The 22961-nt window shown below is 38.3% G+C and overlaps 1 protein-coding gene across 1 annotated transcript; it reads left to right on the forward strand.

The window, feature by feature from the left end:
- Nucleotides 1-14206: 14206 nt before the first annotated feature.
- LOC139892473 (serine/threonine/tyrosine-protein kinase HT1-like) lies at nt 14207-18924 on the forward strand. Its single transcript, XM_071875571.1, has 3 exons — nt 14207-15016; nt 16923-17378; nt 18528-18924. Exons 1-3 carry the CDS (start codon nt 14633-14635, stop codon nt 18771-18773), a joined length of 1086 nt encoding a protein of 361 aa, XP_071731672.1. The 5' UTR covers nt 14207-14632; the 3' UTR covers nt 18774-18924.
- Nucleotides 18925-22961: the final 4037 nt, after the last annotated feature.

The raw sequence follows: 22961 nt of genomic DNA on the forward strand, positions 1-22961 counted from the left end.
TAACGAGTGTTTAATACTTCGAGGTTATACGCACTTGCCAAGTGCACTTTAAGGGGGTACATTAAACGTTAAGTTAGTTACCGGGTGCCCACGGTTAAGCATATACTTTTACATACTTTTGAAACGCTCGTTGTAGCACTGAAATCTCGTGGCCTACTTACATTACTGTTATACTTAAACTATAGCTCACCAACCTTTGTGTTGACTTTTTTTAAGCATGTATTTTTCTCAGGTGCTTGAAGTCGCTTCCGCTATCTTACTAGTCGTGCTGTAGAACCCGCTGCCTAGAGTTGTTATCGCATGACTACTTATCTTGCATTCAAACTTTTTACTTATGAACTTATGTTATGTAACGACCATTATGGTCACGTACACTTATTTAATGCTTCTACTTAGTGAAGCATACTTTGATTTGTAAAACAATTGACGTATGTTATGACGTCACTTTTATTAATGAATGCAAACTCTGTTTTGAAAATGCATATAGTACTTAACCTTGTAATGATCCTGTTGATGATGGTCCGTACATGATGATTTAGTACGGGGCGTCACATTTGGTATCAGAGCATTGGTTGTAGGGAATTAGGATGCATTAGTGAGTCTAAGACCGACCCGAGTAGGATTCACTAATAGGGCTAATCTACAACTTGTTAGTTTACTTGTTTCCGCTGAACTTACTGCATGCTGCTGCTTACTGTTACTGCTATATGCCGTATGCTACTACATGATTTCACTACTGCATGCTATTACTTGCTTTCGATTGCATGCTAGTTTCGTACGATTACTGATATTGCCATGCTACTTATTGTTATACATGAATTAAACTGTTGGCCTATTATTTGCTTGCTTTATGACATACTGACATGGAAAATTTATTTTTCCTTGTTCAGATGTCGGACGTTCCACCTACTGACATCCCGAGCGGCTCAGGCCCCGTTGTTCCTCCCACTGCTGCACCTGTTGCTGCTGCTGCTGCTGCTGCTGACATTCCGGCCCCGACACTCACTGGCGACCCCGGCGCCTCTAGTTCTGGAGCTAGCTCTAGTGTGCCTATCCCGGCGTCTTCTTCCAGACCCCTGAGGCAACTGGCTCGCATTGGTGGCATGGAGATCCCCGCGGAGTTCGGGGAAGGTCCCTTCCGTAACCACTGGCGCACACCTTGCCGACGCACTGCCGACGGCCGCTTAGCCGTGATTACGCCAGGCCGACACCGACAGATGTTGGCCGCTTTCGGATACGTTGAGCCACCCGCGCCACCACCGCATGATTCAGACGACGGTTCTTCCACCGATGCTTCTTCAGACGACACCTCATCTGACGACTCCAGTGATGAGGAGGATCCCGCTGACCGACCGATTCAGGCACCTTCTACCCCGCCGAAGAAGCGGTATCGCTTCGCTGGCATAATTCCTGGTCGTACTGTCACTGACGCTTATGGTCGACGTCGTAGGATCACTGCTCGTAAACGGCTGATGCCGTACCCCGCCGACCCACTGATATTACCATCTCCACCCAGAGCCGGACCATCCACTTCAGCACCACCAGCTCCACCTGCACCGCCAGCACCACCTGCCCCACCATCTTCCTCTAATGAGGAAATGAGGCGGGAGATTGAGATTCTCCAGACTCGAGTTACTGAGCTCGAGGAGCAGATGACTCATGTTTTGGACATCTTGTACCCACCATCGCCGTAGGACTTTGTACTAGATTCTGTATTGTAATCTCTTTTTGTAATTTCATATTTCACTTATGTAATGTACGAACTTATTGTAATGTATGAACTTATTATCATTAATGAATGGAATTTGTGTTGCTTACTTCTTGCGCAAGTGTTCTATTTACGTTATCATCTCATGGTTTTGTGGTACTTATATATGCTTGCATTACTTAATCAACATGTGTTGTGCTGTTTTCATGTTGGTTGTTATATACTATACTATTATTATTTGCATAATGGATTTTGACTTGAGTCAAAATGTTTGTATAGAACATCATGGCCAACGGAAGAACCACACCTACCGCCGCCCAGATTGAGGAAATGATTAACGAGCGAGTCGCTGCTGCACTAGCTGAAAGACCACCCCAAGTTCCACCACCACCGCCTGTCAATCCACCTGTCATCCGAGATGGGTGTACTTACAAGGAATTCCAAAACTGCAAGCCACACTACTTCAGTGGCACTGAGGGACCCGTCGGTCTCACCAGATGGTTCGAAAAGTTGGAATCGGTATTCAGGGTTAGCAATTGTTCTGAGGCTAACAAAACGAAATTTGCATCTTGCACACTTTCTGATGGCGCGCTCACATGGTGGAATACCATGGCCCAAGCGAAAGGAATTGATGAGGCGTATGCTACGCCTTGGGAAGAATTTAAATGTGCTATGATCGAGGAATACTGTCCGAGAACCGAGATTCAAAAGATGGAAATCGAATTTATGCAATTGAAAACTGTAGGGAACGACCTTAACAGCTACAACCGTAGGTTTTTGGAATTGGCTCTTATGTGTCCAACCATGGTCACCCCCGAATTTAAGCGTTTGGAGAAATACTTCTCGGGACTTCCTAAGTCCATCAAGGGTAATGTTACCTCATCCAAGCCACCAAGTGTTTCCGAAGCGATGCGCATGGCGCATACTCTCTTGAATCAAATCATCCTGGACGAGCCGGAGAAGGCTAAGTTTGAAACTGTTAGTGGTGAAAAGAGGAAATGGGACAACAACCACAACAACAACAGGGGTAGGAACTATGATCAAAACCCGGCAAAACGACATGAAGGGTTCAGGCAAAACAACAACATGCACAACAACAACACCAACCCCAACAACAACAACCGCACCAATCCGAACTACAAAGGAACCCTACCACAATGCAATAGGTGCTACAAGCACCACACTGGGTATTGCAATGTTATCTGTGAGAAGTGCCAACGATCTGGACATGTTGGCAAGGATTGCAAGGTTACCACTTTGAATGTGAAGCCAAACCACAACAACAATGGGCCTAAGAAGTGTTATGAATGTGGAAAGACGGGCCATTTCAGAAACGAGTGTCCTAACAAGCGTAAGGATGGCGGACCACCACGTGCTAGAGCCTTCAACGTTAATGCAAGGGACGCTCGCGACAACCCCGACTTGGTGACAGGTATATTCAAGATCAACAATCTTTTAGCTTCTGTCCTATTTGATACTGGTGCCGATAGGAGCTATGTGTGTAGACATTTTTGTGATAAGTTAGATTGGTCGTTGGTTCCTTTGAAGGAAAGTATGCTTGTCGAGGTAGCCAATGGAAAACTTGAAAAGGTCGACCATATTAGTCGTGGAGCTATTATCAACATAGCTGGTGCAGATTTCGAAATTGATTTGATACCTATCAAACTGGGAAGTTTTGACGCGATCGTCGGTATGGATTGGTTGAGCAAGATAAAGGCCGATGTTATCTGTGGAGATAAAGCACTTCGCATACCACAAGGAGATGGCGAACCACTGGTTATCTATGGAGAGAGATGTACCTCGAAGTTGAACCTCATTAGTTGCGTGAAAGCGCAAAAGATTATGAAGAAGGGACGCTTTGCTGTCCTAGCACATGTGAAAGCGGTAGAAACTGAAGTGAAGAGCGTGAACGACGTTCGAATTGTGAACGAATTTTCCGATGTCTTCCCAGAGGAATTGCCTGGATTACCACCGCCGAGAGCCGTAGAATTTCAGATTGATTTAGTGCCAGGAGCTGCACCTGTAGCTCGCGCACCTTATAGACTCGCACCTTCCGAGATGCAAGAATTACAGAGTCAACTACAAGAGCTATTAGATCGAGGGTTTATCCAACCAAGCTTCTCGCCTTGGGGCGCACCTGTGTTGTTTGTAAAGAAGAAGGATGGATCCTTCCGTATGTGTATCGACTACCGTGAACTCAACAAATTGACTATCAAGAATCGATATCCTCTTCCACGAATTGATGATCTTTTTGATCAACTACAAGGATCGAGCGTTTATTCAAAGATCGATTTGCGATCCGGATATCACCAGCTGAGGGTGAAGGAAAGTGACGTGATGAAAACTGCATTCAGGACCCGTTATGGTCATTATGAGTTCCTCGTGATGCCATTCGGTTTGACAAATGCCCCTGCCGTGTTCATGGATCTCATGAATCGTGTCTGCAAGCCTTACTTGGATAAGTTTGTTATCGTCTTCATAGATGATATCCTCATCTACTCTAAGAGCGAAGAAGAACATGAGCAACACCTTCGACTAGTGCTTGAACTCTTAAGACAAGAGCAACTTTACGCCAAATTCTCCAAGTGCGAATTTTGGTTGAAGGAAGTACAGTTTTTGGGTCATGTTGTGAGCGACCAGGGTATCAAAGTTGATCCCGCCAAGATTGAAGCCATCAGCAAGTGGGAGACCCCCACTACTCCAACGCATATTCGCCAGTTTCTAGGTCTCGCCGGTTATTATCGAAGGTTTATCGAAGGATTTTCTCTGATTGCGCGTCCTTTGACCGCACTGACTCACAAGGGCAAGAAGTTCATTTGGGAACCCACACACGAATCAGCATTCCAAACTTTGAAGAAGAAGTTAACCTCCGCACCTATCCTATCACTTCCTGAAGGCAGTGACGACTTTGTTGTTTATTGCGATGCATCGAAGAGTGGTTTTGGTTGTGTACTGATGCAACGATCAAAGGTTATTGCCTATGCCTCCCGCCAATTGAAGATTCACGAGCGGAACTACACTACACATGATCTTGAACTTGGAGCCGTTGTCTTTGCACTCAAATTGTGGAGACATTATTTGTATGGAACTAAGAGCACTATCTTCACCGATCACAAGAGTCTCCAGCACATCTTCGATCAGAAGCAATTGAATATGAGACAGCGTCGATGGATCGAGACGCTCAACGACTACGATTGTGAACTCCGTTATCACCCTGGCAAGGCCAATGTTGTAGCTGACGCTTTAAGCCGAAAGGAGAGGACGACACCTCTCCGTGTTAGGGCTCTGAACATCACCATCCATTCGAACCTCAACAACCAGATCAGAGTAGCCCAAGTTGAGGCTCTCAGGGAGGAGAACATATCTCACGAGCATTTGAACATACTTGTCTCTCGATTCGAGGTTAGAGAGTCTGGACTCCGATGTTATGCCGGAAGAATTTGGGTACCTTACTATGGAGATCTACGAAGCCTGATACTTGATGAAGCACACAAATCGAGATATTCGATTCACCCTGGTGCAGGTAAGATGTACCACGACCTCAAAGAACAGTATTGGTGGCCGAATCTTAAGAAGGACGTTGCGACTTATGTTGGTAAGTGTTTGACTTGCTCGAAGGTTAAAGCCGAGCATCAGAGACCTTCTGGGTTACTTCAACAGCCGGAAATCCCACAATGGAAATGGGAAAGGATCACAATGGATTTCATTACTAAGCTGCCGAAGACGGTGGGCGGATGCGATACTATTTGGGTTATTGTTGACCGCCTCACCAAATCTGCACACTTCCTAGCGATGAAGGAAACTGATACAATGGAAAGACTTGCTCAGCTGTACATCAAAGAGGTTGTATCTCGTCATGGTGTACCTTTATCAATCATCTCCGATCGCAATCCCCGTTTTGCTTCCAGATTTTGGCGTTCTTTGCAAGAAGCCATGGGAACTCGTCTTGACATGAGTACTGCTTATCATCCTCAGACTGACGGGCAAAGTGAACGAACGATTCAGACCTTGGAGGACATGCTGCGTGCATGTGTCATTGATTTTGGAAAGGCCTGGGAAAGGCATTTGCCACTCGCCGAATTCTCGTACAATAACAGTTATCACTCTAGCATTAATGCTGCACCTTTTGAAGCATTGTATGGTCGTAAGTGCCGATCTCCTATTTGTTGGGCCGAAGTAGGCGAAAAGCAAATCACCGGACCCGAGGTAGTCCACGAAACCACGGAGAAGATCGCTCAGATCCAAGCTAGACTTAAGACTGCCCGTGATCGCCAAAAGAGCTATGCCGATCTTAAACGGAAAGACTTTGAATTTAATGTTGGTGATCGTGTAATGTTGAAGGTTGCACCTTGGAAAGGTGTGATCCGTTTTGGAAAACGTGGAAAGTTGAACCCACGATACATTGGTCCTTTCGAAATTTTGGAACGTGTTGGACCCGTTGCTTATCGTCTTGATCTTCCAGCACAATTGAGCTCAGTTCATCCTACCTTCCATGTGTCAAACTTGAAGAAGTGTCTTGCTGCACCCGAACTCATCATACCTTTGGAAGAACTTACTATTGATGACAAACTCCACTTTGTGGAGGAACCTGTTGAGATTATGGATCGTGAGATCAAAACTTTGAAACGCAACAAGATTCCGATTGTACGAGTACGATGGAATGCCAAACGAGGACCTGAGTTTACTTGGGAACGAGAGGATCAAATGATGCGAAAGTATCCTCATCTTTTCCCGACTCCTCCATCTACTTCAGCTTGAATTTCGGGACGAAATTTTCTTTAACAGGTGGGTAATGTAACGACCCTGGTTTTTCCTACGTTATTTATTAATAATTATTATTATTAATACGCTTGATTAAACGAATGTATGTTATTACATTTACATGTTGCTTTAATTGCCCGTACTTGAACTTTAAATGCCCGAAACGTCTTTGTGACACCAGGAACTTGCACGAATAATATTTTAAGATATTATTTACATTCATGATTAATTTTATTAATCATTTTAATTAACTAAGGCTTTTAGTTAATTACTTGGGCTTAACTTGGACTTTTAGTGGATTAATTGTTAAACTACTTGCAACTTGGGCTTTATTAGTTAATGGACTAGTGTAAGCCCACCCTACTTCTATTTATGAGTTAACTAGCCCACATGACCCTTGTAAGTGTTAGTTGGAAGGTTAACTAGATAGTTAAAGGCTTTAGGAATCTTGTTGGCTCACTATCCCCATGCACACCACCTTATTGTCCAACTTTAAGCCTTCTTTACATGTAATTATCCAACAAACCATGCACTCTTTCCTTGGGGCTGCAGAATGCCGAATTCTTGGCCACATTTAGTGGTGTTTTGGTTTCCATTTTTCATTACAACTCATTGCACTTCTCTCTCAAGTTCACACACACAAAACTTACTTCCATTTCTCTCAAATTCTCTCTTGTTCTTGCAAGGTAACTTGAAGTTTTTCTCCTTCTTTTTCCTTGAGAAAACCGAACCCAAAAGGGTCTTTTAATCATCATCAATCTTTGTTGTTAAAAGCTTTGTTACTTATTCTAGTTTAAGATTAATTACTTGTCTTGTTACTTGTTATTATCTACTTATTTACTTGTCTTTCTTTACTAAGTTTCAAGGAACAAACTTACTAGTTGTTTTCTTCATTATATCTTGTATTTAACAAGAACACAAGAACTAAACTTACTAGTTTATGTTCTACATATTTTGTTTCAAAAGAATACAAGTTCATGTGTTGATTAAAAGAATCATACTTGGAGTTCATGGAGTAAACTTTCAAGTTTACTTTCTAAAGATCAAACTTTGGTTTGAATCTTTAAAGTATGAACAACCATGAACCTTTCTTGTTTATTTAAGTTTACTACTTCATATTATGCACCTTGTTTACTTGTTTGTTGGTTGTTGGTCAAGATCTACAAGTTAGTCTTGATCTCATTTCTCTTGAACAAAAGTTAACACTATTTAAGTTTCAAGAACAAAGAAGTATAACTTACTAGTTATGACTTCATAAACTTATAAAGGATCTAAGTTATCTAGCTTATGGTCTTCTAAATTTGTCATAAACAAAAGCTATTAAGCTTACATACACTTTACTAGTTGTTGATTTAAGTTTATAACTTGTTTTTACTACTAAAGTCCATGTAAGTGTTGAAACTAAGCTTTGATGTAACCTTGGTTCATCAACACACTTACAACACTTGCACTTGAGTTATGATGGACAAACCTTGGTCAAGATAATGTTAACACATCAACGAGTTGTACACTTGAAGCTATACGCATCAAGGATGAGAACCGTGATGAACATCAAGCACCGAGACAACCGGAACTCTTCAAAACTTACTGTTTCTGTCCAAATGTTTCTGACCTACTGCTTCTGGAACAGACCAGTAGACCTGGGCTGTTCTAACCTTGATTTTTAGATAGAACTTTTCGAGTAGATAACTTTTCATATAGGACTCATCTTAATCCGAGTTACGGTTTAGGATTTATGGCCCTCCGATCGTTACCATGTCCTTTAACGTTGTGCAGAAATTTCTGACCTACTCGCACTTAGACCGTCGCCACGGTCAAACCAAGACGAGTTTGCTTCTGTAAATTTTACCACACTTAAGGGACTCATAGACGGAGCCATGACCACTGGTCTCACCTTAATTCAGTAAGGGTAGAGGCCGTGGTGACTGACCGAAGTCAGCCTTTGTTTTAAACGACTTTCATAAACGAGTCTTACTTGTTACCTTTTGTTTAATGATGATTGATGATGACCCTTATGACCTTAATTACATACTTGTAAACCTTTTGAGACGACTTATTGACTTAGTGCTATTTGACTTAGGTTGAGGACGTTTGGACCGTTACTTGCACACCACTTTCCGACTACTACCTTACCATTACTACTAATCATTGTGAGTTATAGCATTCCCTTTTTACTTTAACTTATTTTGGGAACTGAGAATACATGCGGATTTTATGTTTTACATACTAGGCACGAGTACTTAAACTTATATATGTGTGGGTTATATAACGGCAGAAACATTCCCTTTAGCTCGGTAACGTTTAATCATTGGTTTTTGAACCGTGAACGCGAATCTTAGATATGGATCCATAGGGTTTGACATCCCCACTCGGGCTAGTAGCGCTAGCATTTAACGAGTGTTTAATACTTCGAGGTTATACGCACTTGCCAAGTGCACTTTAAGGGGGTACATTAAACGTTAAGTTAGTTACCGGGTGCCCACGGTTAAGCATATACTTTTACATACTTTTGAAACGCTCGTTGTAGCACTGAAATCTCGTGGCCTACTTACATTACTGTTATACTTAAACTATAGCTCACCAACCTTTGTGTTGACTTTTTTTAAGCATGTATTTTTCTCAGGTGCTTGAAGTCGCTTCCGCTATCTTACTAGTCGTGCTGTAGAACCCGCTGCCTAGAGTTGTTATCGCATGACTACTTATCTTGCATTCAAACTTTTTACTTATGAACTTATGTTATGTAACGACCATTATGGTCACGTACACTTATTTAATGCTTCTACTTAGTGAAGCATACTTTGATTTGTAAAACAATTGACGTATGTTATGACGTCACTTTTATTAATGAATGCAAACTCTGTTTTGAAAATGCATATAGTACTTAACCTTGTAATGATCCTGTTGATGATGGTCCGTACATGATGATTTAGTACGGGGCGTCACACTACCTTTGGTAGCATTGTACGGTTGTACATGACGTGGTTATGGAACGTAGTTCCAAGTAGGGAAGTTACACTCCCGCACGAGGAGACCTTAGGGTGAGATTTCGGATGACGTTTTTGGTAGGTCCAAAACTTGTGTTGGGACCTAGTCTTGGTCGATTTGTGGTAGAATACAATTACGGTTAAGTTGTACTTATGGTTTGGATTTAAATTATCACCGAGGTGGTAACGTGGTAAATCTCGTTGAGAGATAATGGGCGTGTTTGGCGAGCAAGGTGAAATCCCTCGGTTAAGGGATGTGCGTGTCGGATTCTCTTCTAGAGAAATATTGTTTTGTGCCTATGTTTGATATAGGTGGTTCTTGCTCGATAGTGTGGATGGTTAGTGGTATCCGTTAGGATTTGTTATAGTGGTGAAGCATGACTTTCGGAGTCCGCTGACTTCATCATGAGAGTAGTGATATATCGGTGAAGCATGACTTTCGGGTCCGCTGACTTCATCCGGTGTTGAGTGAACTATCGGTTGTTTATACGCCGATGGTGGGATCGTGAGGACCATGTTGTGTGATTAGTGATGTGATAGCCGTGTTTCGCTCACATGTTGTTACGAGTGTGACAATAGTCGATTTTGTATACCTTAGGTTTAGCGTTGCCTTAGTCGTTTTGGGCGCTTTTGGTTTTAGCCGCTGCTTATGATGTTAGGATAGTAGCATATTTGTTATATTGCACGCTACAAAGGATGTTTAGTGGTAAGTGTAACCCGTAAGGATTCTTTTGGTTCGGTCTTTATCGTTTTGGGTTATTGACCTTAAGTTGAGACTTGGTTGTTTTTAGCGTTGTACTCGGTAATAGTACGCTAAGGGATTGATATCTCGGTGCAAGATTGGTTGAGTTTTCCCGATGTTAGGGAATGAGCATGGTTTTAGTGCTCGGATGGTGATTTGGATAAATCGCGGGTGACGATTTAGTTGTTGAAGGCGATTCGTTGGGAAGAATTGCCTAGGAAAGTCGGATTGGGACTTATGATGAGTACCGTTGAGTGAGGTCCTTTTGGTTAAGTGATGAGGATCACGAGGACGTGATCGAGTCTAAGTGGGGAAGAGTTGTAAGACCCGAATATTTAATTTGTATACTTGTTATTAAAGATATTCGAGAATGGGTTTGGTTAAAACATGTATACACATAAATAAAGGCGAAGAAGCTGTTGCTGGCATTCTGCGCGCCGCGCAAGGCGGCCGCGCGCCGCGCAACCGCGCTGACAGAACTCCCTTTGTTTTTATTTATTTAAATGAAGGGTATAAGGGTAAATTCACTTGGAGGCCGGATTTGTGTGCCATATTAGCTACTTTGGATCAGTTTTGGATCATTTTCATGTCCATTCATCCCTTCCAAATATCTAGAGAGAGATTAGAGGTTTTGGTGAAGAAGAAGCTCGAATCGTTCAAAGTCTCGGGTTTTAAAGTTGTTCCTTTCGTTCTCGGCTACGCGGTGATAGTATTGGTAAGCTCAAACTCCGAATTTCATTTATTTGATTTGATATTCAAGTTAGGGTTTTGAGTTAGATTGTTGTGTAACCCTTTTAAGTGATGAAATGGGTTTAGTGATGCTAGTAATCGGGTTTATTGTTAATTGATGGTGGATTTTGGGTTGGTGAACAAATTGGCCATGTTTAGAACTTGAAATTTAGTTTAATCACTTTAGTTAGCGATTATGGAAGTATTGGAACCCATTTGAGGTTGTTTGGTTGACTAACTTTGACTTTGGGTCAAATTAGGGTTTGGTGGTGATTATGACCCGATTGGCGATTTAATGAGGTTATAAACTTAAAATGGATTAAGTTGAAGTATAGAACCGAGTTAAATGTGTTTTGGTGTCAAAACTTGTAAAGGATGAGATTTTGGCCTTTATGGGTCAAAATTAGGGTTTAAGTATCAAAATGGGTATGACACGTGTTTGACACTTGAGTTCGGGTTTAATTGGCATAATAGGACCATTCTCACTTGTGTGAGTGATTATTGGTTAGTTTGGGCGCGGTTTGTACTTGGTAGTGCATTTGGGTCAAATTGCACTAAGTGTCGAATTTGGTTGACTTGTGAATCCACTCTAAGTGTATTGTTGTAATTGTGATAATGGAATAGGTATTTTCCATTGGCGAGTTGCGGTTTACTTGGAAGCTTTCTTCAAGACTTCAAGGTGAGTGTTAATATCCTATATGCATATGTATGTGTAGGATGGGTGCGGATCGGGTGAAGTGATTCTCATCTATAGAGCTCACTTCACATGTAGGTGGATTTGATGGACTTGTGCATAGGTCCAATTGGCACGGTTGTGCGTTTTGGTTGACTACCTTTGGCAAAGTACACATTTTGGGTGTACGTTATCACACGTGGTTGTGAGTGGAATAATTATGCGTATGTGTATATAATGTATTTATTTGTGTCGTATGAATGTGGCATTGTCGCGTTGTTTAAGACACCACATGGTAAAGAAGTGGATGTCGCGTTGTTTAAGACACCACAATGTAATGGAGGGGATGTCGCGTTGTTTAAGACACCATCCATCGTATTGAATGGCATGTGGAATCGTCGCGTTGTTTAAGACGCCACATTGGAAAGGGTGAGTGAGTCGCGTTGTTTAAGACATCACCCGGGGGATTAGTGACTACGCGTTGATTAAGTAGTACTAACGGATGTTATGAACTCCAACGGTCTTGTATGTACCGTTTCCCTTGTTCGAATTGGTTAACCATGGTTGTATGAGTTATGTATTGGCATATTTAATTATGAACTATATGCTTTTGGTATTGCTAGCTATTGTGGACTTGCGGTTATTGGTATATGCACGATATGTTGCATGATTGTCGAATTGCTAATTCGTGATTAATGTTGTGTTGTCGTGATGTAGTTAACCCTCCGAGGGTAGTTATTGGCGTTGTTCACATTGACGTTGGTGAACTTACCTTATTGATGGTATTATTAGCTTGTTGCTTAGTGATCGTATGGTATACTTAGATTAGCTTGCCTTTAGGCTTGGACGCTCCGGTATGCGGTATTTGTTTATTTATGTGGCGTGTCCATTTTATGCATATATATGTATGTAGTATATTATCATTCACTAAGCGTTAGCTTACCCTCTCGTTGTTGACTCTTTTTATAGATTGCATGCGGATTGGTGGCTCGGGTAAGCGCGAGGACTAGAAGACGTGCATAGTTGCTTTAGTGACTTACTTTTGGATCATTTAGGATTGGGTAGCGTATTCCCAATCGCCATGCTCGGCTTTGTTGTATTAAAAGTCTTTTGGTCAAATATTGTATTTCGGTACTTAAGGTGGTAAAATGGGTCGTTGTGGGACCCGCTTCGTAAATTTGATTTTATTAATTAAACGTGCTAGTTTTTCATATATGAAGTCATGGTTAAAAGCGTTTTGGCTAAAAATGTCGGGAACTAGTCAAACATTTTCGTTAAATTGACTTCCGGGGACAGCGGGCTGTCCAGGTGGTTTGGCGCGCCGCGCAAATGAACTGCACCAGAAATTTTTTTTTTATGTTGTGAAATTTAACGGGAATTGTCGTGGTTTGGTTTGGGTTGTTACAAGGTTATTTGGTAGTGTTGTGATAAATATAATGAAGTACTGTGTAAGTATATATATATATATATATATATATATATATATATATATATATATATATATATATATATATATATATATATATATATATATATATATATATATATATATATATATATATATATATATATATATATATATGGAAAATACATTTTAAATTTAAAAATACATTTTAAATTTAAAAATACATTTTAAATTTAAAAATACATTGAATGCATATGTTACAAATTCAAACGGCTCCAAAATTTTGTATCACTCCCGTGCTCAACTATGCTATGTGAGGAAAACAACCAGGGTGAGGATCTTAAGCATGACGAGGGCAAATCGAAGCATGATGAATGTCATTGGCGCCTTTGAAGGCGGATGATGAGGACGAGTTGAGGGCGGTACCATTGGGAATGTTGTGATAATGATCATATTGTATAGATTACATGTAATCTAAGACTCGTCTTATTGCAGCGTCACTAACGCCTGATTTGCTTGTGATAAAAATTGACAGACACTGACCGTGGTTAATGCAACGTGAGATTGTGATGCATGTAGGCGTTAGTTGGATTTGTAACAGAAGGGTGAAGACAAATTCCAACCAATCATGTATAAATATTATTATATTTTTGTTATTAATTTAATTTTTTCTCACTCAATTTCAATCCGATTTTACCACATCACCCTACAAGTATTTGACATTATATTCATATACTGTCACAATAAAAAACTCACTTTTTCTTCAAAAAGTACACCATTTGCCTTTGATGTGTGGGTCATTAGAAACATCCTTGATTTTTAAGAGGTTTCGGGTTCGAGCGTCGCCGGAGTGATTACCATGATTTTTCACAGGATACATGCTTTTATGGACTGATATATGTGTGAGGGTCATTGAGAACATCCTTAGGGGTGTGTGTGTAAAATACGATCGCGAATGTGGTTAATAAACCTTGGGTGATTCCGAAAGTGTCGTTTTAGAGAAAATTCTAATTTATAGATTTTGTGAGTATGATAAGAGGGGTATAATGGGAAATAAAATAAAATGAGGTAAACATCACTATATTTTAACAGCAACACCCCCCCTTGTCTCCTCTGAAGTGGATCTTCGCACGTTATAATATCTGTCTAATTAAAACCATCCCTCAACATCTTCTTCACCCATTTCCATTTCTAGTGAGATAAACCTTCAATTCTAGAGAGAGAAACCATCACCACCACCGCTACCGCTGCCAGAAGAAACCGCCGTTCCTCACTTCACACAAACACACACAGTTTCTGTAAACCCTAACTTAAAATCCAAACATAAATCCGTTCACCTTCCATCTCAACCGTACACATTCACATTTCTCGATGTAGTCAATCCACCGTCGTTTCATTTATAAATATTAAAATTAAAAATTCGTCGCTACGTTCAATTTCCGTAATTTAAGGCCTGACACAGATTCCTATATTTTCATATCTAACTTTTTAATATCCGTGACTCATTCACAAATTTTGTCACTATACGTTCATTTTATAAGATTATTATTATTATACAAATTATATAAAATGAATGTATATTATTTCTAACTTCTGTTAAATTATTTTCAAATTGATTTATGAATGAATTATGAAGAAATTAAACTGGTTTAAACAAATTTCAAACAATGGGAAGCTGGAAAGGAGATTATCACTTGGAGAATACAAAAGAGCGATTTCATGGTCGAAATATTTAGTATCATCTGGAGGTGAAATTAAATCGAATATCGATATTGATGAAGAAGAATTAGAAGAATCAGAATGGAGTGCTGATATGTCACAATTGTTTATTGGTAACAAATTTGCTACAGGAAGACATAGTAGGGTTTATAGAGGTGTTTATAAACAGAAAGATGTTGCTATTAAGTTAGTTAGTCAACCTGAAGAAGATGGTGATTTGGCTTCAATGTTGGAGAAACAATTTACCTCTGAAGTTGAGTTGTTGTTTCGCCTTCAACACCCAAATATCATCACTGTAAGTTGTTAATCTATCTATTAAATTTTGTTTGTTTGTTAATTGTTATTGTTATTCCATTTTAATTACAGAGTAGATAGAAGTAGATTATGGTTGTAAAAATCCAGATTAGTTCATTATTTTTATTATTTCAGTTTTTCAAAATCTATCTAATTAATTGTCGGATCACTGGTTCAAAATCGGATTTAATTGGTCAAAATTGGTCACAGTCAAAGTTGGTGAACATTTTAGTATGAATTTAAGTTAGAATTTTGAAGTATTTGAACAATGGAACAAATATGTTTACGTTTACAGACAAATTATGTTAAAATTTGTGTTTTTCTTCTTATTTATATTTATATTTTTATAATATATAATTTTGAAATTTATTGTTGTAAATGTTACAAGTCGAAAAGGTTGGATGGGCATATTGGTGAATACGGGTTGAGTGTGTGAGTTGGCGTTCTAAAAAAAATGTTAAAAGTCAAATCCAATAAATTCCATTTTATCCCCGGAAAATTTCGACTTATTAATCATTGGTTAACGGTTTTTACAACCTTGAGTAGATTTTGTAGTCAGGATCCAGTGATCCTTACATGATTTCGTACGTTTTGGGATCTCATAATTAACTACAAATGGTGCTGGTATATATATATATATATATATATATATATATATAATATATATATATATATATATATATATATATATATATATATATATATAGTTTGTTGTTAATTCAGTTGTAGGTCAATTGTAGTCAAATCTGATTTTGATTTAAATACATGATACATTATTTTAACTTTTGGTGTTTAATCTTGGTGCTTCATTGTTAGTAATTAGATAAATGTGGTGAAGCAATTAATATGCGTATGAGAACGTGTCAACACCAAAGTCTCTTAGACATAATTTTGTTACTGTAAATGGTGTTCATACCCTGCCCTTAGGATATAGAAGATCTTAGAATTTATTATGAGTAATAAATGAAAGTTTACAATTGAGGTGTGATTGTTGGTGTAGGGAGTAATTTATTGTATTTGACTAGATCTTTAATGATCTGTCATGTTAGCTTCATAACGTTATTATGGCCACCACTTTGAAAAATGTGAAGTTTTATAAATGGCAGGATGAACTATATTGTGTGTTCATGCATTTTCTGAAACATATCTCTCTTTATATTTGAAATTACCAGCTGCGTATTCTTAACGAATGGACCACGTTACCTTTTTTTATTTGTAACTTTGTATAATAGATTACTTCAAAAATAATCACACACCATAGTCAACGTGGTTTGTATGAAATTGCACTCTGAGTCCCTACGGATAGTCCGTGTATTTTTGTCTAATATATACTAATTTAAGAATCTATTAGCTTGTCTACTTTTTTTTAATAGCAATTTTGACATCGAATTCTCTCATTTGTCACCCACGCACACGTTGGTATAATACATTTTACAAAGAAAGGTATATCTTTGTCAATTGACAATGAATGTTAACTTGGTTTAAAAGATAGTAATACAAGTTGTAAAAATGTTTGCCTTCAATAATATGATCAGTAATATCTGCAACTTTCGTTATGTCGGCTTATACGGAAAAAGTAATCTGCTGTTGTCGATTTATTGGCGTCTTTTAACTATGTATTCATTCAAATTAGTATCATGGTGAAGTTAAGTACTGAAAGTGAAAATGAAAGAAAATATGTTGGAATGCAGATGAGTTTGGCGCGGGTCAAATAACGTTTGACTGATCAAGACTTATGCTGTATGGTCCTCACTTTTTATATGCATGTTTTCTGGTTACATTATGATTGGTCAGATTCGATGACTGATGTTTTAATCTGTATCTCCTGCAGTAGATTCGATATTTCTTTCAATTTTGGCTTTAATTACTACTTACTTAATTACTACTTTTTTTTTATTTTTTTTCAGTTGATTGCGGCTTGTAAGAAACCTCCCGTCTTTTGCATAATTACCGAGTACTTAGCGGGTGGTTCACTAAGGGCATATCTTCATCAACAGGAGCCATATTCAGTGCCACCGAATTTAGTCTTAAAGATGGCTCTTGACATTGCATGGGGAATGCAATATCTTCATTCACAGGGTATACTTCACCGGGATTTAAAATCTGAAAATCTACTACTCGGTGAAGACATGAGTGTAAAAGTAGCCGATTTTGGCATTTCATGTTTAGAATCTCAATGCGGTAGTGCGAAAGGATTCACGGGTACTTATCGTTGGATGGCACCAGAAATGATCAGAGAGAAGAAACATACAAAGAAAATCGACGTTTACAGTTTTGCAATTGTTTTGTGGGAGCTTTTTACTGCATTAACGCCATTCGATGACATGACTCCAGAACAAGCTGCATTTGCAGTCTGTCAGAAGGTATTTTTTTTCATTTTTATTTGATGATATTAATATTATTTTTTATCATCATTTTGAGAGTCAGAATGAAATGGGAAAAACTTACTGTGGATTTTTAGATATTAGATATAACTAGTTGTGGAGCCCTCGCTTCGCGTCGGGGGCTCCGTTTTGAATGCGAGTTAAAAAAAAAGTCTTGATCTATTTTGCAAAAAAGAATTTTTTTCGACATCTAACATTGAAGGGTTGTTCCTTTTGTGAAAGTTGCTTCCTTTTTTTTTTTTTAAGTTAGTTGATCTATTTTGTAAAAAAGAATGTTTTTCGACATCTATTCGTAGCATTGAAGGGTTGTTCATTTTATGAAAGTTGACTCTTTTATAGTTGAGGAAGAAGAGAGAGAGAGAGAGAGAGAGAGAGAAAAAAGTTAGTTGATTTTTTTGTAAAAAAGTACTTTTTTCGACATCTTTTGGTAACATTGAATGGTTGGTTCTTTTACGAAAGTAGCTTATTTTATCGTTGGGGACAAAAAAAAAAGAAAAAAAAAAAATGAAATGACGGAAATACCCTGGTTACTATTGATGAATAGTGAAACAGTGTTTTGTCTATTAGTATATACTAGTTATGGAGCCCTCGCTTCGCGCCGGGGGCTCCGTTTTGAATGTGAGTTAAAAAGAAAGTCTTTCCTTTTGTGGATCTATTTTGTAAAAAAGAATTTTTTTCGACATCTAACATTGAAGGGTTGTTCCTTTTGTGAAAGTTGCTTCTTTTAGCGTTAAAGTTAGTTGATCTATTTTGTAAAAAAAAATATTTTTCGACATCTTTTGGTAGCATTGAAGGGTTGTTCCTTTTAAGAAAGTTGCTTCTTTTATCGTTGGAGACAAAAAAAAATGTAGCACAGTAGTGGCCTATGTGGGTCCTACTGTTTGAGCGCAATGTAGAAGCCGGTAAGGCGTGGTGGGTGTTGTTGGTGTTAGTGATGGGATAAATAATAATTTATAATATAGGTATAAAGTAAGGGGTTCGATTTGTATTTTAATGAAAGTTAGGGGTTGGTTTGTAAAAAATAAAAAATTGAATAGTACTATTCATAATAAATGAGACAAATTTTGTCTATTAGTTCTGTTGGTAATGGTAATATGTTTAATGTACATGTGATTTTGATGTATGCAGAATGCTAGACCTCCATTACCTGATTCATGTCCAGGTGCATTTCGCCAACTTATAAAGCGATGCTGGTCTAGCAAACCCGATAAGCGGCCGGGATTTGATGAAATAGTGAGGATTTTGGAGAGATATTTAGAATGTGTGGAGGAAGATGTTGATTTCTTGACAAAGTATGAACCTGGTAACGGTGGTTTATTTAAATGCCGCCATGGATGCTTCCGTTATTCTAAAAGTGGTTCCGGGAAAGCATAGTGGGAATCAATCATGGATTATGCCAAACGTGTGATCAGGTTGTTCCTTTGTTATTAGGTATTGAACTTGAACAAACGATTGTTATGCATTATTATGATTATGATTGTAAAATTGATAACCAATACAATAACCTTATTTATCAGGGGGGATTAAGGTCTAGATATGAAAGATATATTCTATTTTGAGACTGCTCGTTTCTGTTCTTTGTGTGTTTAATGCATGACTAATTGTGCTGAGTTAGTTATATGGTAGTCAAGTGCGGAACTTGAAATTTTTTTCTTGTAACGAAAATGATAACATGACCTGTAATTGTAATTTTGGAGCGACTAGCGTATATTTTTTTTAATGGTACATATTATATATGCTACACTTGACTTAAATATCTTGAGTGCCACATCCACGTCTTTATAAACTTATGCCACGAAAGGTAGCTAGTAACTAATTAAGTTGAGTTCATTAAGGTTTGAACATCCTTAAACTCAAGGTCTTCGTTAAGCTATAGTGATGTCAGATTATATGCCTATTAGACCACTTCTAACCGTGCCTAGATCACTTCTAACCGTGCCTATAATATCGTACGCGACGGGTGCACTTTTTGAGTGATGTGACAATGGCATGAAGTATAACAACCCGACTTTTTTATTTATATTTTAACGTCTGTTAAGAATTTAACGGAACATAAACTTAGGAGATGAGTCCTAGGTTATCCAAAGTAAACTCTAACCCGGTTCTTGTAAAACCAACGAGACTTTGGTAATTTAATTACCAACTTTTTAAATCTTGGATCATCATCATTATAAATAAATAAACACATTTAAAAATGTTCAGGAGTTAGAATGTACATTTGATAAATTAACAAAAACAAAATATATATAACAAAACTGAAATTATATATATATATAAATTTCGTCTAAAAATAAATAAATAAATAAATAATAATTAAATTAAATTAAATTAATTAAATGGCCTTATTATATGAGGCAACAACAAGCGTCGACTTATTGGCGACTTGACTGCCGCTTATAGGCTAAATTGAACTCCAAACTTGATTTAAAACTCATGAAAATTTGATTCTACCATTTTAATGGCGTCCCTTTTTTTATTACTTTCTATCATGTATGTATCTCTTTTATTCTTTTTATTTATTTATTTATTTCATTTCATTTATTTATTTATTTCATTTTGTTTGAAGTATTTACTTTATTTATTTTTATTTTTTACTCTTATTTTTATTGGTTTTATTTTATTTTCTCCCAATTTTGGGCCGGAAGTTCTCTTAGAAGCAATCTCTTTATTCGTCGAATAGAGAGATTGAGGACTTTCTCTACTCTTGTGAGTGTTTCATTCGGGGTGAAGAAATGATTTCTCTTTATTCTAGGATAGAGGAAAGATTGTCTACGTCCTACTTCCCCATACCTCACACATGTGAGATTGGGTCTGTTGTTGTTGTTGTTGTAGTATAAATAACTAGAATCTTAAACACATAATAATTCCTAAACTCTATTCTAAGAGTCCCAGTGTTCTAATTTCTTAGTCTAATCCTAACTTCTTACTAATCCTACCCATGATCAAATTGCTCGCCTATTTATTCACCCATAATTTCACCCATCATTCCTCATCCATTCATCACAAACAACTCACAAACTCTCTCCTCTCAGTCTCTTGTTCGGCTGAAACTAAGCAACCCCACAGTCACCACCATCGACCACCATTAAACCACCACACACCACCGCCACTGTCATGTAACACCGACCATTTTTTTTTTTATAAAACACAGCAGAAGACTTTTATATTAAAATCACAACATTTAATACATTACAGCAGAAATCCACATAGTTAAGTTTAAGTTTACAAGACGGTGTTACTTATTACAAAATACATGTTACAAAAGTTCACATCAGAGTTCACACGTGAAACATGTCTTCAATACTAGCACCCGTCCAAACGAGCAGTACCTAAACCTGCAAGGGTGGAATTGTGGGGGATTAGCATAACGCTAAGTGAATGGAATCTATAAGGACAAGCTATATACTAACAACAACACATACTAACTACCAACTAGCATACAATAAGACAATACGAGGATTGGCGGCTTGTACGAGCACACGACTCCCAGCTGATCGGGCCTGAGTCTACCGATAATCCCTGCTACTCAATTCACAGTATAGTTATCCAGATGCAGGGGATGCATCATTCACACTATACTCCACAATCAGTAGCCTATGGACCCAACCTCCCATAGGCACGGTTGACCTCATACGGACTCTAACCTCTCCTAGGCACGGTCTCGAGTCCCCAGTCTCCCTAGGCTCGACTGGTGCCATTCACACAGTGTACACATAATTCACACACAACATCATGCATACGATATTATTCTAACATGGCAATCCCTACACTATGCATGGTAAAAGAGTCGACCACAGTAGCATGATATGCTACTTAAACTTTATCCGGAGATAGACCCACTCACCGATTACCAGCAACTGCTCAGTTATTAATTCTGAGCTTCTTCCTTGTTCTTATCTCCTGAGAACAACAAAAACCAAGTTAGAATAGTGTTCCAATCAAAATTAGACACACTGACAACACATTTCAGCAAATTAGTAAAAAAAAAAGCGTTCGCTAAAAATTCATGCTTAACACTTGTGCATTTTCAAAATTTACATCCTGAAAATCATAAAAACATGCGGACAGTATAACGGCTATAAATCAACACTTAGTAAAATATTCTGCCCTCAAAGACACACGGTCGACTGTCTCACACAGTCGACCGACTGTGTCCACACACTCGGTCGAGTGTCTTCTCACTCGGTCGACTGACTAAGTCAAATCATCTGGTCAGAATTCATACACACTCGGCCGAGTGTCTCCTGACACTCAATCGACTGTGTAGACGATCGATCGGTTGAGTGACACACTCGACCGAGTGTGTTCATCTAATGAAGAAGATGAACACAGCTACGGATTTAACTCAAAATTCGCCATTTCTTGCTCTAGAGCTCGTTTCTTACCTCAAGACAGACCAAATCAAGTACACTAAACATCAATAAAAACAAACCCACAATATTTTGACGCAAACAACATGAAAATCAACCATTTTGACCCAAATTGAACTTTTAGTAAAATTAACACAAAAACTCCATTTTCACAAAGATTAGAGCTTGAAACACTTCGATTCTTACCTCAAAAGACTCAGTAAACTGTAAGGAACAAGATGATACACAAGATTTGAGCTCTAGAACACTAATTAGCAAAATAGGGTTTGATGGTGAAGATGAAGTGAGTACGGGTGTGTTTAGGGAAATTTCTTGAGAGATGGAGAGATAAGGGAAGAAAAGGCAGCACAATACACTTATTTGGGGTTAAAATCCCATACCCCATCTCACACGGGTATTTATCAGTTATCTGAAATCTTACGTACCTCGTTAGGCGGCCCTAACGGAGTCCAAATTAAATAAACAAACCTGTTCTGTGACCCTTGTCACAAACTGGTCTTAACCAAATAATAAAATAACACTATTCACATAATTAAAATAAAAGCATATAAAACACATAATAAAATCCTAAGGGCAAAATAGTCCACTTACAACTAGCCCGGGTTTCAGTCTGTTACATGTCAGCTGTTGTTTGCGGCTGAAAATCACCCCAAAACCGCCACCACCGCTGCTCGAACTGTTGTTATTCGCAGCTGTTGCTGTTCGGTTCAAAACACGCAAATAGCCGAAGCTTTCTGGGCTGATGTTGCTGATTCTCTTGGCTGCTATTCGGCGACCCAAACACACATAAACGCTAGATTTTTGTTGCGGTTTGCTCCCTTATTTGCTGCTGCTGTTCGGTTTCCACATACACACTTAAACACTCATTTTCTTCATTGTTTACAAACTTATAAACTCTAAGTTTAAATTATATATTTTATATATTATAAGTATTATGAATATGAATAACTATAATTATATATTTTAACTTATGAATATTTTATATATTATAGTATGTTTATAAAAACTTATCTTGAATGTTATTTTTGTCGATCGTTTTCCCGCCTAAATAATGACATTCATCACGAAGTGTCTCTTCTAAATGTTCATATTTTCGTGTGATCTTGATGCCGGAAAAAAAAATTCCAAAAAAACGAATTTTTTTTTTTGCTTCCCCCCACTTCCCCCCGATTGGTTACTTCCCCATTGATCC

The sequence above is a fragment of the Rutidosis leptorrhynchoides genome, chromosome 2, assembly GCF_046630445.1.
Source record: "Rutidosis leptorrhynchoides isolate AG116_Rl617_1_P2 chromosome 2, CSIRO_AGI_Rlap_v1, whole genome shotgun sequence".
Taxonomy (NCBI): domain Eukaryota; kingdom Viridiplantae; phylum Streptophyta; class Magnoliopsida; order Asterales; family Asteraceae; genus Rutidosis; species Rutidosis leptorrhynchoides.